This window comes from Notechis scutatus, chromosome Z (assembly GCF_049901735.1).
Source record: "Notechis scutatus isolate UNSWTSFEM ecotype Mainland chromosome Z, rNotScu1.2, whole genome shotgun sequence".
In the NCBI taxonomy this organism is placed as follows: Eukaryota; Metazoa; Chordata; class Lepidosauria; order Squamata; family Elapidae; genus Notechis; species Notechis scutatus.
The window spans coordinates 33716239-33730266 of NC_142025.1; the positions used below are offsets into that span (position 1 = coordinate 33716239).

The 14028-nt window shown below is 35.2% G+C and overlaps 2 protein-coding genes across 16 annotated transcripts in view; one reads left to right on the top strand and one right to left on the bottom strand.

Annotated features, from left to right (window-relative positions):
* Window positions 1-14028, bottom strand: part of PALS2 (protein associated with LIN7 2, MAGUK p55 family member) — a 249156-nt gene that overhangs the window by 107769 nt on the left and 127359 nt on the right. The gene's annotated exons all lie outside the window — the stretch shown is intronic.
* Window positions 1-14028, top strand: part of OSBPL3 (oxysterol binding protein like 3) — a 110816-nt gene that overhangs the window by 83747 nt on the left and 13041 nt on the right. For 9 of the 14 annotated variants that reach the window (XM_087945365.1, XM_026673624.2, XM_087945370.1 and 6 more), the window contains 6 exons: window positions 1660-1816; window positions 2536-2666; window positions 8699-8806; window positions 11176-11310; window positions 12057-12150; window positions 13676-13926. In XM_087945365.1, the coding sequence (XP_087801491.1) occupies window positions 1660-1816; window positions 2536-2666; window positions 8699-8806; window positions 11176-11310; window positions 12057-12150; window positions 13676-13926 (876 nt within the window). The remainder of the gene's footprint in view (window positions 1-1659; window positions 1817-2535; window positions 2667-8698; window positions 8807-11175; window positions 11311-12056; window positions 12151-13675; window positions 13927-14028) is intronic. The other 5 variants (XM_087945371.1, XM_087945372.1, XM_087945369.1 and 2 more) reach the window with 1 other exon arrangement.

A 14028-nucleotide genomic window follows, 5' to 3' on the forward strand; every position in this document is an offset into this window, starting at 1 on the left:
TAGTCTTAAACCTTTCACTCTCTTTTCCCCTTTTCTTTTTCCCCCCACTTAAAATTATTTGATCATTAAAGATGGCTTCTTCTTTGTCCCAATCTTCTTGTTCTGCAAGCGTTTCTTGTTGTTTCTCATAGTTCCAGATCTCCATTTCTAAGAATTGAAATACGAAGCCAAAAGAACCTCTCCCTTCTTGTGCATCTTCTTTCCATTTTTTAAGTTCCATTTTCAGTTCTTCTAAGAGTGATACCATTTTAAAGACTTTTAAACAACCACCCGGTTAATTTTAGTCATCTAGATGCAGAAACCAAAAATCACCAAGTAATCCAAATAATCCAAGGCTGTTTCTTCTTGCTTCTTTTTTCACTTTCTCTTCCTGGGGTTCTCTTATTTTGTTACCAAGTTTCAGTTAAAATGTATCTTTGAGGAATCTTGTTAAAATTTCACTGTAAGTTCCTTTTAGTTACAGTTCCATTCCTTAGTTCCAGGAAGTCTCCTCCATTTTCTCTCCTTCGCAGCTTCAAAATCATCTTTGGGAACAATGTTATTAAATTTAAATTCCAGGGTACCTGATTTGTTACTTTTGCTGTTTGACCCGGTCAACCAAAACTTTCTCTTCTTATCTTCCTCCTGCACATTCTTTTCCGGTCGAATTCTTCTTTGTGGTGGCCATTTCTGACCACCGCTACAACCACCTTCGGGAAAGGGAGTAATGGCCAGCTGGGGAGGAGAGATGCGGCTCTCCTCAACCCTGCAGGCAGTCTCCCCCTTCTTACGGGGTGGCTTAGCCCCGAAACCAGCCAGCTCGGGGCGCTTCAGCGGCAAGCATGGATCGAAGCCTCTCAGAGACGAGGCTTCGGTCTGTCGCCGAAGAAGCTCAAACCGGAAGTCCAGCACTGGAGATTTTTAAGAAGAGACTCAACAGTCACTTGTCTGAGATGGTATGGGTTCTCCTGCTTGCACAGGAAGCTGGACTAGAAGACCTCCAAGGTTGCTTTCAGCTTCTATTTTATTCTATTCTTTTTAATCCACACATTCCACTGGAAGTCCTTGTTTAGTTTTATTCACCCATTCCATAGTATTTTTTAAAAAAAAATCCTCAAAATGGTTGTTTCCTCTTCCACTACATTTGAACATTTTTACAAAAAAAGGTTTTTACATTTTTACAAAATTCTGTAATTTTCATAATAAACACTAAACTCTTGAAATTAATTTAGAGAAGTGTCCTAGGTAGAGATCTAAGTATCACAGTATTATTTTTAACAGAAAGGGAATAGATATTTATCAATTTTTCAAATAATCTATTGTGGGAAGAGAAACTGCAGGGCAAAAGAGCCAAACAGAGACAGTAATGGCCATTTTTGGCATTATTTCAGATATAGCAGCACGCTTAATGTTTTGTTTCATTTGTGTGGGAGTTTGTATGCATCGTTTTTGTTCATTGGTTAAAGCATCATGCTAAAACCTGAGAAACTTTGAATTCTAGCGTCACTTTAGGCACAAAGTTAGTTAGGTGACCTTGGGCCAAACACTCTCTCTCAGCCCTAGAAAGGAGGCAAATATTGAAAAACTGCCAAGAAAACTGCAAACATATCCAGACAGTCTCTGAGAATTGGCACAACTGAATGGAAATAAATAAATAATTATAATGTACATTCTTTGCAGGTACCAGCTGTTCTTTCTGCTCCACTAAGGCTGCATGCTTCAAATCCTAATTTATCTACATTAGATTATGGGGATGAAAAATTGTATTCAGATGGTTCTGAGGTGACATCAGAATTTTCTAAATTGCAAGAGGACTTGTGTCACATAGCTCACAAAGGTAATTGGAATTTGTCCCTAATAGAAAGATGATGAAAACAATTTGTAGGTTCATGAAAATGAAACTTGATGAACACTGCATGCAATTTATGAATACCGAATGTTGGACTGCTTTTGGAGACTACAAGAGGTATTTTATAAATATTTCTCTTCATTATCCCCCCCCCGCCCCCCCCCCAAAAAAAGATTGGGAAGACAATCTCATATTGATCATTGTTCTGAATGTAAGGTTTTGGAATATTTTAACACATCAGATATTTGTAAAAATCTTTATCGAAACATGTAAGAGAAGGTTGCCTTAGGTTTACATGTACGGAGGCTCCAAGTAGCTTGCTGAATTTCAGCTTTAGCATTAGTGATGTAAAAGGGTTGCTATGAGAGTAAGCTATTTTAATTAAAACAAAATAGAAAAAAATGTTGAGGGGCTCAACATGACATTAGCAATTGATTTATTTGCAAAATAAATAAAGCAGTAACTTAACCATTGTGCCAACAAAATTATTCCCATCTAAATTCGTTTGAATTGTTTTTCAGGGACTTTTTTTTTATCCAAATGAGACAAGTATTTCTTTTATGCACAACTTTTAAGACATTAATCACAAGATTTGGGTTTGCTTGCTTGCTTAGTGTTCTTTGTTTTCATTGTGTAATGTTGAATAGTTCTACATTTTGACCTACAAATTGCATAATTTCTGTAATCTTTTTAAACTATTTTTGTAGTGTACTTTACCTTAAAGTCAGCTTTCAGTACGATTTCAACAGAAAGAGAGAAGCTGAAGCAAATGTTTGACCATGATTCAGCTGCATCTCCATCTGCTCAGATAATTGGACTGAAGAATGCCTTATCATCTGTAAGTTCCCACATTAATTGGACTTGTGTTCAAAAACTTGTCTTATCAATTACATTAATTCTTCTTGGCTTGATTTTTGCCTTCATTTATTTGACTCAAAATGAATTGAGCTTTGATGTACACTTGTTCATTGATTTCTATAGCCAGTTGCAAATTGTGATTTTTGCCAAGAGCTGCCTAAGTGTGGTAAAAGCTTTTGCAGAAGGCACAATGTGTGTCTTTGTGCTGAACACACAGGCATCTATTTCATTCTTTGTAAAGTGGTACACTTAGTGTGAATAGGTTAATAGTCTTATCTCCAAGTAGTGGCTCTCATATTTCATTACAGAATTTAGTGAAATTAATGATAAAAAATATTTCCAGTGCCCAGGATAATCTGTGCTTGTTAATCTCTCTATTGTTGCTCAAACCATAACTTTGACTCCCAGATGGTAGACAAAGAGGATTGTGGGAGCATCTATCCATTTATCTCCTCTCTTTTATACTGTATACTCGGCTTTTGAATTTATATGATAAAATATAAATTGATAGAATGAACTGGTTGTATCATTCTATCCACATTAGGGCAATCTGGGGTTTGCCTCCACCACCATTATTTTCATTCCCTAAGTCTTAAGAAACATCTTGAAAGCAGTCCCTGATAATTTGGCTAAATAAGGTAGAATAAAATCCCATTATTAACTTTGAGTTCATTGATATTTGATATTTGAATGAAACCTAGCCACTAAGATAAATTTCAAAAAGTCAGCCTGCAGGACAATCCTTATGCAGTCACTTATCTGAGTCCCAAGCAAGATAAAATTGGCTTCGGACAACCTGCTGTTTAGATTGTTGATGATTAGTGATTGGTATCATCAACAGCAGTCAATTTTGAAAGGGGAAAAATGTATCATGATATAAAACAAATGATCCATATATTTGATACTGAAACTGAAGGAAATTGGGATATGATAAATTGCCCTATGTACAGACTTTCCCAAATATAGTTCCAAGATTGGAAGCATGGTGCAGAACAGAGTGGTGGAATAAATCATAACACTTGTTGCAGTGCTTCCCACATATAAATAATTGCGCAATACTTTTAAAGGGATAAAGGCTTTTGTGAAGCTGTGGTGCAATATATCATTACTTATTTTGCTTATTTTAGAATGTATACTATATAAGAGTATGAAAAATGGTATTTTCCCTCTTCATTTTGAAGTAAGCTCTATTTTCATCTCTCTGGAATTCCTTTATTTTTCCCCATTCTTCCATATCCCATAAGCAAAGTCTGCCACATAATATTGTAAGATCAGGTTACTGTATATACTCGAGTATAAGCCTAGTTTTTCAGCCCATTTTTTGTGCTGAAAAAATCCCCCTCGGCTTATACTCGAGTCAGATTCCCCTCTAAAAAAAAATGGTGTGGAGTCACGGCTCCGGCGGCAGCGACTCCCAACAGCCCCAGCCGGGAAGGGAAAGGCAAAAAGCGCTTTGCCTTTCCCTTCCCGAGGCGGCGGGACTGGGGCCGCGCCGGCGGTAGTGACTCCTGACTCAGGGGGCCTCCGAGGGAGGGGAAGAGAGTGACTCCTGCCTCCCGCTGTCATCATCATCTTCTTCTTTTGGGTTAGTGAATCAATTAAACCTTTCATGATAGTGAGATCGTTTCCCAAATTAATTATTTTTATTTTTGAAATTTACCAGTAGCTGCTGCATTTCCCACCCTCGGCTTATACTCGAGTCAATAAGTTTTCCCAGTTTTTTTTGTGTAAAATTAGGTGCCTCGGCTTATATTCGGGTCGACTTATACTCGAGTATATACGGTATGTTAATAATTTTAGAAGATGATTTTGTAGTGTGAAAATAAAAAGCAATATTTAAACTGCAGATCAACAACTTTGGTGCTAAGATGTGAACAACTATAGAATGTTTAAAACTTTTGTGTAGAATGATCTATACATTAATAATTACTGCATCATCCCCATTCATTTAGCTCTTAAATATTTTACAGCCTTCAGCTCGTAGTTGCTATATTCTCTAAAGAACAATAGTTCTGTTTTTTGCCTAGATCAGAGAATTAAAAAAATAGGCTGGAGCTAAAATATTCTAATAGTTTATTCAGCTCTGGTGGATACACTCCTTTCAGTTGCCCTTATTTCCCTTAACTTCTTCCTTGCCTCAGTCAACTGATTGTAAAAGGGCTCTTTTTCCAGGAGGTATCTCTTATCAGATCACATTAGACCTAATTTATTACAAATCAGAAATTAAAAATGTAATTTGAAGAAATTTTCTATTTCAGTTCAGGGTCTGGAAATAGAATTTGTATTGTTTCATGTAAATGAAATGTAATGCAATTTTATGGGCTTGTGAGGCAATGGTTCATACACTACAGTACTTTTTTATTTGATTTTGTTTTCAGTTTTGCATTGCAGAATGCACAATATTTCATTTTATCAGTTGGTGATGCAAATCACCAAACAATTGTCCAACGTTTGGCAGACATTTTGACCAATTAAAGTTAAGCAATTCAGGATATCCTAAAGAATTAGCTAAGAAAATGTAGATAGGAATAACCCTGCTGATTCTTTCTGGGAATCAAATACAGCTCATGAAATGTGGACATTTTTCCTGGATTGGACAGGAACAAAGGAGGCATAATATCTAGTTATGACACAAGTATAGATTGACCAAAAATGCTTTTAAATTCCTGAAGAAAAGCAAAATATAATAAAAATAACTTATAATAAAGCATAGAGACATGCCTAATTTTTACAAAAGTTAGGAAATGAGGTATGTAGATTTCTTTTTGGATTTCATTCTATTTCCTATGATTTCATGATGCATTATTAAAGCTTCTACCAAGGTACGCTATGACATTTTAATAATATTATTTATATGATTGAAGTTGTACGCTGCTTAGTTAAAAGGGGTAAAACATGTTACATATCCATCCAACTTAATGAAATAGTACAAGCCACATGTAGTCCACTGGTGCCATTTCATTGCTCTAATAGGTAAAGCAAGAATAAATATTCAAAAGACAAAATGTAAATACTCTTAATTTAAACTGTACAAAAACTGGTATGTGAAATAGAAGTGAAATGGCGGATACAAATTCATGGGCGTTTTTTGTTGTTAAATAAAGATCCACATGTACATATATATTTATATCAGTGTCAAGCAACAATCCAGGTTGTAAACATCATGTGATTGTGAAATTGAAAATAAACCATGTCATTTTAAATATTGATACATTTGGATGCTGGATTTATAGCTATACAAGAGGGCAGTTAAGGTAGCCAGTCTTTATTTTCCCTAACATCTACTTAAATCTTAAAGATGTAGCATGCTTTCAGTCCATTCTGTTAATAAATAAACTGCTTTTCTATGTGTCTATGGATATTCTCAGTTCATCCAGGTTATCATTGTCCCAAATGTGCTTTTTCAAGAGGCAAAACCAGAAAATCCAGTTGCCTCTTGAAAAAGCATCTTTGGGATGATTCTCCATATATTATATCTTTATAAGCACCAGCAAAGTTAAATATGGAATCTCCATTATAATTTGGAATATATATGGAATCTCCCTAATAATTTGTTCAGATACATTTTTGTACTCAGAAGGAAACGAGGGATGCTACTTCCTCAGATGTCAAAGCATCATTGAAATAACCTGGTCTCAACAGTTTTGTTAAAGGCCGGGAGAATAGGAATATGTCTGTTCTCAGGTGTAATGAGAAGACAAGATAGCATTGGAGAAGGCTGGACCAAGAGATTCTCCCAAATTTAAATTTGTGAGGAATAGAATGAAAGTAGGGTCTTTCCTGCAGCTCTTAATGGATGGACAAAAGATGTTAAGAGTAGGCAGTCTGTAGATACCCAGGTCTTGAATCATGAAGACTTTCAAAAGTGATATCCACAGTAACACTTTGAATTGCACCTCTCTATAACTGCTCTGATAGCATCAAAGGCTGAATGAATTTGAGTGATTTTATCTTCCACACAGCTTCACAACCTAACCTCATTTAACAATAATAATTCTGAGTTGAATAGATCTCTCTGAATATCAAGTAGATTTCTAAGTCCCAAACTGGTATTCAGAAGTTGCTCCTGATTCTGGTTGGGATTTTTTTTTCTGTGTAATTATGAATTATAAACACTGATAATCTCATAATTTATCTAATATCACTTTAAGATTTCCAGGTCAGAGGCCACCACTATCACATGAAAATGAATTTTTTTGTTTGACAAAGTAATATATTTTCCTACTATTCAATATTATTAGTACGCTGTACTTTATATAATTATGACTGATGGAGAAAATGTGACCCCCAAATAGAGTGGATATATTTGGATATTGGCAATGAAAATACTTTCAGATTACCTACATCAATTTAGGTCCTTTGTTTATCCATATATCCTGGCAGGATTAAATTTGAAACTCCTTGTATTTTCTTCATTTTCTTACTTATTTAATAATGATATCAATTTATATGGTAGCTATTCTCGCTGGCAAACAGGTTTTAAATAAATTAAGAACAGAAACAAATGATAGACAAGAATATGTCTATCCATCTACTTGTCTATCATGCTACATTTAATACACATATTGACAGTGACATTCTGAATAATTAAAATTTTTCAAAACCATATTCATGGTAACTTGCTATTTAATGCATTCAAGCTTATTCCCAGATCAATAGATATAACATTGCAGTATCATTTCTTTTGACATGAAAGATAATTAACAAATTCCCAAGTGGTTACTCATAGTTGTCTTAAAAACTGCATTCTGCTTGAAAAAATCATGCAACACCCACTTGCTAAGGAGACTTGTTTGATCTTGCCCTGATTAGTCATATAGAGATTAATGTCAGTTATTACCAAATGGGTGTGCATTTCCTGTCTTTTGCTTATGTTGTAGTTAAGTGGGTAATGCACCACACTGCTTCTATTATTGCGCAGAAGCAAGCTTGGTGTGCATGTGTTGAACCTTCTTTCTTGAATCAGCTAGTGGTTTTCATACTCTTTGCCTAATAGAAGAGAAAAGCCATCTTGTGGTGGCATTTTCATCTAGCAGTGATTATTTTATAACATAAAACAAAGCCAGAAGAATGTTTGCTGTCTTTGGAAGAAAGAGAAATAGATATTCACACATACCTGGTGCTGATGGCAGCATTCATTAAATGGAATGGGGAGGCATTTGGAAGGTAATTACACATATACTTCATTAGTCATACTTTTTCTAAAAATTACATTCCCAGAATATAGTAAAAAAAAAAAAAGCCAAGGATCTGTCAGGAATGAAACCTGCCATATACTTTTTTTAAAAAAATGAAAGAATCAGTTATTATCCATAAATCTTGAATAATCTTATTTAAAACCATTTCTGCTTTCATCTGTCACCTATGTATTCTTGGAAACTCTTAATAACTCTCAAGTGCATGTGATGTTAAATGTGAAATGTCAGATGTGTGTTTTTCATTACAACCAGATTTAGACAAGGATGGTAGAACCTCAAAAAAAGATTAAACTTTTCTTTCATCTGTTCACTAAAAAGTAACTCATCTCTGGCTTCTGACTACATTAAAAAACTATATCAATACTTTGATAAATTTAGTATTATGGTAGAGAAATATTAAGCCTTTCATCTTTAGATGCTGGGGTCCTGTACCAAATCACTATACCCCAATAAATTGCCAGTGTAGCATGCCACAGATTTAATACCATCTTCATTTACCTTCTCAAGATCATACTATTTGAAAATTTACCATCATGGAGACTCTATAGCTCAAGTTCATCCCAGAGTTAACCTCATCTTTGCTTTCTGAGCTATTGCTTTGCAAAAGTTGCTTTTCAGTTGCTCTATAGCTCTTACCATTTAAATATTACCCTTTCTTCTAGAGGGGAAAAAAGGAAAAATTATTTGGCCCCAAATACTCTTAGAATTCCATTTTGTCTTCTTTTTTTTATATTCCAGAGAGACAACTATTTGTAATTAGCTGAAACACTATGATGGCCCAAATGTACTTTATTTTTTCTCTTAAATGTTCCAGGCCATAGCACAAAACACAGATCTTAAAGAACGGTTATGCAGAATACATGCCGAATCTATGCTCCTTGATTCAGCTGCTAATGCAAATTCGAGCCCTGATTTTGTAAAGGTGGGTATAGATTTCCTGTCTTTTTGCAATGCTCCTTGTTGCATCTCTCCTTCATTCAGTTGGTCATTGTCTTTCCCTAATGAATCTTCTCATCACATAGTATGGTCATCCAAACAATAACATCAGCTTTTGCCATTCTTTGTAGTGTTGCTGAACAGTTTGTATATTCCATGTTTTAGTTTTTTATATGTCAAATTCTTCTACACAACTTTTGCACTTCAAATAATTGTCAGAAACTTGCCTTTGTAAACAGAACCTTTTAATTCAGTCTGGGGAAAAATAACACTGTAGAAAACCCGTCAAGAAAAGCATTATTGTACATCAGTCCACTCAGATTGAAAAAAGGGGCTTCATTTGGGGGAGAGATAAGAGGTAAAAAAAAAAAAAATTCAAATTGAACTACAAAATGTTGTTATCAGCCAGGAATCAGAAAGCCAAGACCCACAAGCTGAATACCTTGCTTTTGTGACCACAGAAGCCTTCAAAATTTGAAACATAGCAAATGAAAACGTCAAATAAAAATAGCATGTTTATGAAAAAGATAAAATTATTTATGTTTACAAAAATGAACTGGGTGGGGGAATGTGGTAATTTCATTCCTGTTGCTTTTGGTGACAATCTTTTACTGCACAGAGACCATGGGTCATTCAAAAAATGTAGAAATTAACAAAGATGTGCTGTTTGATACAAAAAAATGAACATTCTTTAACTGGACACATGAGGTCGCAAAACAAAGGAAAAATATCTTTAGGCTTCTTTATGTCAATAACTACCATATCAATTTAAGTATTAACGAGAAACTATTTTGTGATGAAAAACATCAGATAGAAATAAATTAATACCTGTCTCACTATTTTTCTTTTGCTGAATCCAAATTCTTCACGATCTTGAGAGGTTTTGAGTATGCAGAAATTGACTAATTTCTCAAATACTCAAGTGATAACTATTGTAGCAATGGCATTGTAAGGCAATGCAAAGATTGAGATGAGACGACAGAAAATAATTGGTCATTATATCCAGCATTTCTTTTTGACCTTGTCAGTTTCTTTACTGCCCCTGTCCTTTTATACTGTATGTGTTAGCTTCTTACAATGCACTGTACTTCACAATTCTGTTTTGTTTTGCTGCTAATTTGCTGCTAGATAGGCTTTTTGACTCTCCATCCAACCAGGATTTTGCTACCTCTTTGCCTTAACCTCTATCTATCCATCACTGCTTGCAGTGATGTTGATAGATCATTTGTTCCATTTTGTGTGAAAACACATAACTAGTGTTAGTTCCTTAAAAAGGCTTAGAATGGTTTCTACGAGCAAAGTAAAACACCCATCTACCTTTCCTGACTCAGACAATGGAAGTTCCTAGATTTGCAAATCTGCTCTGTATGCATCATTATCCAGCTCACTATACCTTTTCTCTTTCCCTTGGGAGTATCACTTTGAGGCTAAATGTTTGCTCACCCTTTCATCATGGGTGGGTAAATCTACATCATTCCTGTGTTATATATAGGAAAAAGCACCATTGTATTTCAGAAAATAGTATTTTAGTAGAAACATAGGAAGCTTCTGCAATTATTATATAATTGAAGCATTATATAATTGCAATATTATATAATATTATATATAATCTTTGTATTAAAATCAACACATTTACCGACATGTTTGTAATCTGTAACTATTAGTATCGGGGGGTTAGTTAAGGAGTTCTTGACTTCCACTCTGAAATTCAGCTTTAACTGCCACTAGAAGGTGAGGTATTTAAGAAAAGTGTTAGACATATAAAATTCTTACGGTTCCGTGTTTTCCTTCCTAAGGTAATTTGAGTAGGCATTCTTCAATAGGGTTGATCAAGCAAGCTTTTATACCGGTAGTCCTTGACTTATAACCATTTGTTTATTGAACTTTCAAAGTTGCAACATTTTTAAAAAGTGACTTATGACCATTTGCAGATTTACAGCAGTTACAATGTCCCCACACTTAACAAGTGTGGCAAAACTCAATAACTGTTTTGTTTAGGAACAAAAAAATTAAGCCCAATTGTGGTCATACGTCAAAGGCTACCTGTATAGCCACATGTACTTAAAGAATATATGTTCTCTGCTGTAGTGCCTGACCTCTGGGATAGCACATCCCAGATACCCCAATATGTTGTTCCAAATAGTGTTGAAAGCCAGGCTGTGAGAAGACTGGGGTATGAGCTCTTGTAAAACATTTTATTCTGTTTGATATGGCTTTTCTGATTCTCTTTTTCATTGTTTTAACAGTTTACTATGTAAATGGCCCAGAATCAGTTGTAGTCAGACATTCTTTTAAATCTATTTTAATAATAAATAAACTATTGCTCATGACTGTTTTTAAATCTTTTTTTTGCAGGAAAGTTCTGAACATCAAAACAGGAGTCTAGTTCACCAAATATCCAACGAAAGCAGACTATCAATAACAGATTCACTCACTGAATTTTTTGATGCACAGGAAGTTCTGCTGTCTGCCAGTTCTTCAGAAAACGAGGTCTGGAAAGCAGTTCAGAAACACTGGATTTGTTTCAAAATCATGTAACCTTTATTATCTTTGCAATCTCAGTGCGACACTATGCACATTATTTCAGCACACAAAACTTACTTACTGGTACTTTCTGAAGTATTTTTAAGCGAAAGGGATTGAAAGAATGAATACAAGAAGTACTGCTTAAGTGAAGATATTGCTATGCTTTTCTTAGGAAGAAATCAGACATGATATTATTCCGATTAAAATCGGAATTCCGATTTTTTGGGGAATCGCCCGGGCGGGCGGCACGAGCGGCGGGTGGCGCGAGCGGAGCCCGGGCGGGGCGGAGGGCAGGCGGGGCGAGCGGCGGGCAGCGCAAGCGGAGGGCGGATGGGCGGGGCGGAGGGCGGGCGGGGCGGAGGGCGGGCGGGGCGGGCGGTGGGGGGTCTCTTTTGGCCGGCCCCGATTTTTTTTTCAGAAGGGAATATCATGCCTGGAAGAAATATTTAATTAACCCAAATTTGAATATTATTTCCATTTGGAAGTGGCCATATAGCAGGATTTTCCATAATGTGGAAATTATATTCAAGCTTACTTTAGTCTTGTCCATTCTTCAGGCTAACAGTTGCTTATATAAGAATTTTATTGTTGCAGTATCCATTTCAAACTTGATGTATTTTTATTTCCTTTGCACAAATGTGGCAGTATGTGAAAAGGGATTTTTTTCCTGCTTCATTATCAAAATAAAAGAATGTTTCCTTCCTCCCCAGGTGTCTGATGATGATTCATATGCCAGTGATATAAGTGATAATATTTCCGAAGACAACCTAAGTAATGACATAGACAATGAAAGGCAAACACTTGGTAGGCATCTTTATTTATTTCTGCTCTCTGATTTGTTTTTAATTTTGAACTACCAATAATTAGTAACCTAGAAATATGCAGATTAAGTTCAGGCTTTCATTTTAAATAACTGCTTTCTGCAGTTCTGATACTATGTACAGTGATATCCAAAGAAGGAATAACTCACATTTTAATGTGTAGTCTTTTGGTTTTCTCTTCTACCTTTGATTATGTTTTATATCGAGGGTCTTCAAACTTGGCAAGTTTAAGACTTGTGGACTTCAATTTCCAGAATTTGTGAGCTAAGATGACTGGAGGAGGAATTCTGGGAGAAGTCCACAAGTCTTAAAGCTGTCAAGTCCACAAGTCTTAAAGCTGTTCTATGTTCTTTCTCTCTTACACACCATTCCCCTATGTTGCATTTTGTATAATTTATGACTTGGGGGAAAAAGTTTCCATTCCTGTGCAGGAATGGAATCCAAGTCATTCCCCATATCTTGCAGTGTATAAATAACCAAGTTGTGGCAAAATATTTTAAAAAGTGATTTTACTGAGCCTATTCTCTCAAATGATGTCCAACAGAAACTGCATAGGAAAGGCCTGATCCTAAAGTTATGTGCAGTAGCTCACCACTTTTGCTATCTACAATCTAGGTTTCTTCCATTCAGATATCTTGTTCTGCCTACTGGAGGTGCTCTTATTTTATTTTTTTCATGAAGAAAGTGTAGAACTAAGGAAATGCTCCAAAATTATCAAAAAATAAGCCTTAAACATGCTTTACTTTTTATTAGGAATTTCCTATAGGAATCCTCATTGTGTAGGAATGGCAAGTGATGATATTCTACTTTATTATTAATGACCCATATTTTGTGTTTTCAGTCTGGGAATCTAAAATCTAATTAAAATAAAATGTGTTAAGATTTATATAATATAAAATGCAGATTTTAGCAAACAGATTTAAACATAATTATAGGGATAGAGGTAAAGATTATCTTGTTTTTTTATGCTTTTTTTCTCTTTAAACTCACCCTTTTTTTCTCTTTAAACTCACATTATCATATGGAAGGAATAGAAAAGGTCCATTTATGTAAATAAGACCCTTTAAAAAAATAGTTGTAATCTGCATGGGAGGGGTATACACAAATGGGATGGTTGTGTATATAGATAGCTATGTAAATGAATAAGAGAATTCTTATATGTATTAGATACGTAGTTGGTATTGCTCACCAATTACATGAACTCTTTGGAAAGTTACCCGGAAGAGAATGAAAGTGACTGACTAAAACAGATTCTATCTCAGATTCTATCTCTATCTCTGTTGGAAGCCAGGAAGCCCAGAGTTACTAAATGTTGGGTTGTCCCCGATCAAATCTTCACGGTTCAGCACAATATTCTTCTCAAAACTATATGTAACTGTATCTTCTATTCTGAGAAGTTTGGAAGAAATTACAGAACCAATATAATATATAAAAAGAATGTTAACCAAACAGAATGAATTCTGAAAAATATTAAATTGCCAAACTTAAACCTAACATCTGTCTTCAAGATTGTGTCCCAGATGGTATTATGGAATGCCATTCAAGGCGGAGGACACGTCTACCAGCCCCGTGCCCCAATACAAGTAACATCAGCCTCTGGAACATTCTACGGAATAATATAGGAAAAGATCTCTCCAAGGTGTCCATGCCTGTTGGGCTGAATGAACCTTTGAACACTTTGCAGAAGCTATGTGAGGAACTGGAATATAGTGAATTGCTGGATAAGGCAGCATTTACACCTAATTCCTTTGAAAGGATGGTAAGGAGAAATACGCTATGCTGAAAATGAGAAAATTATTTACTTACTTTATATTAAATTATATTACATTACACATTATATTACAACTTTATTTATTTGTTT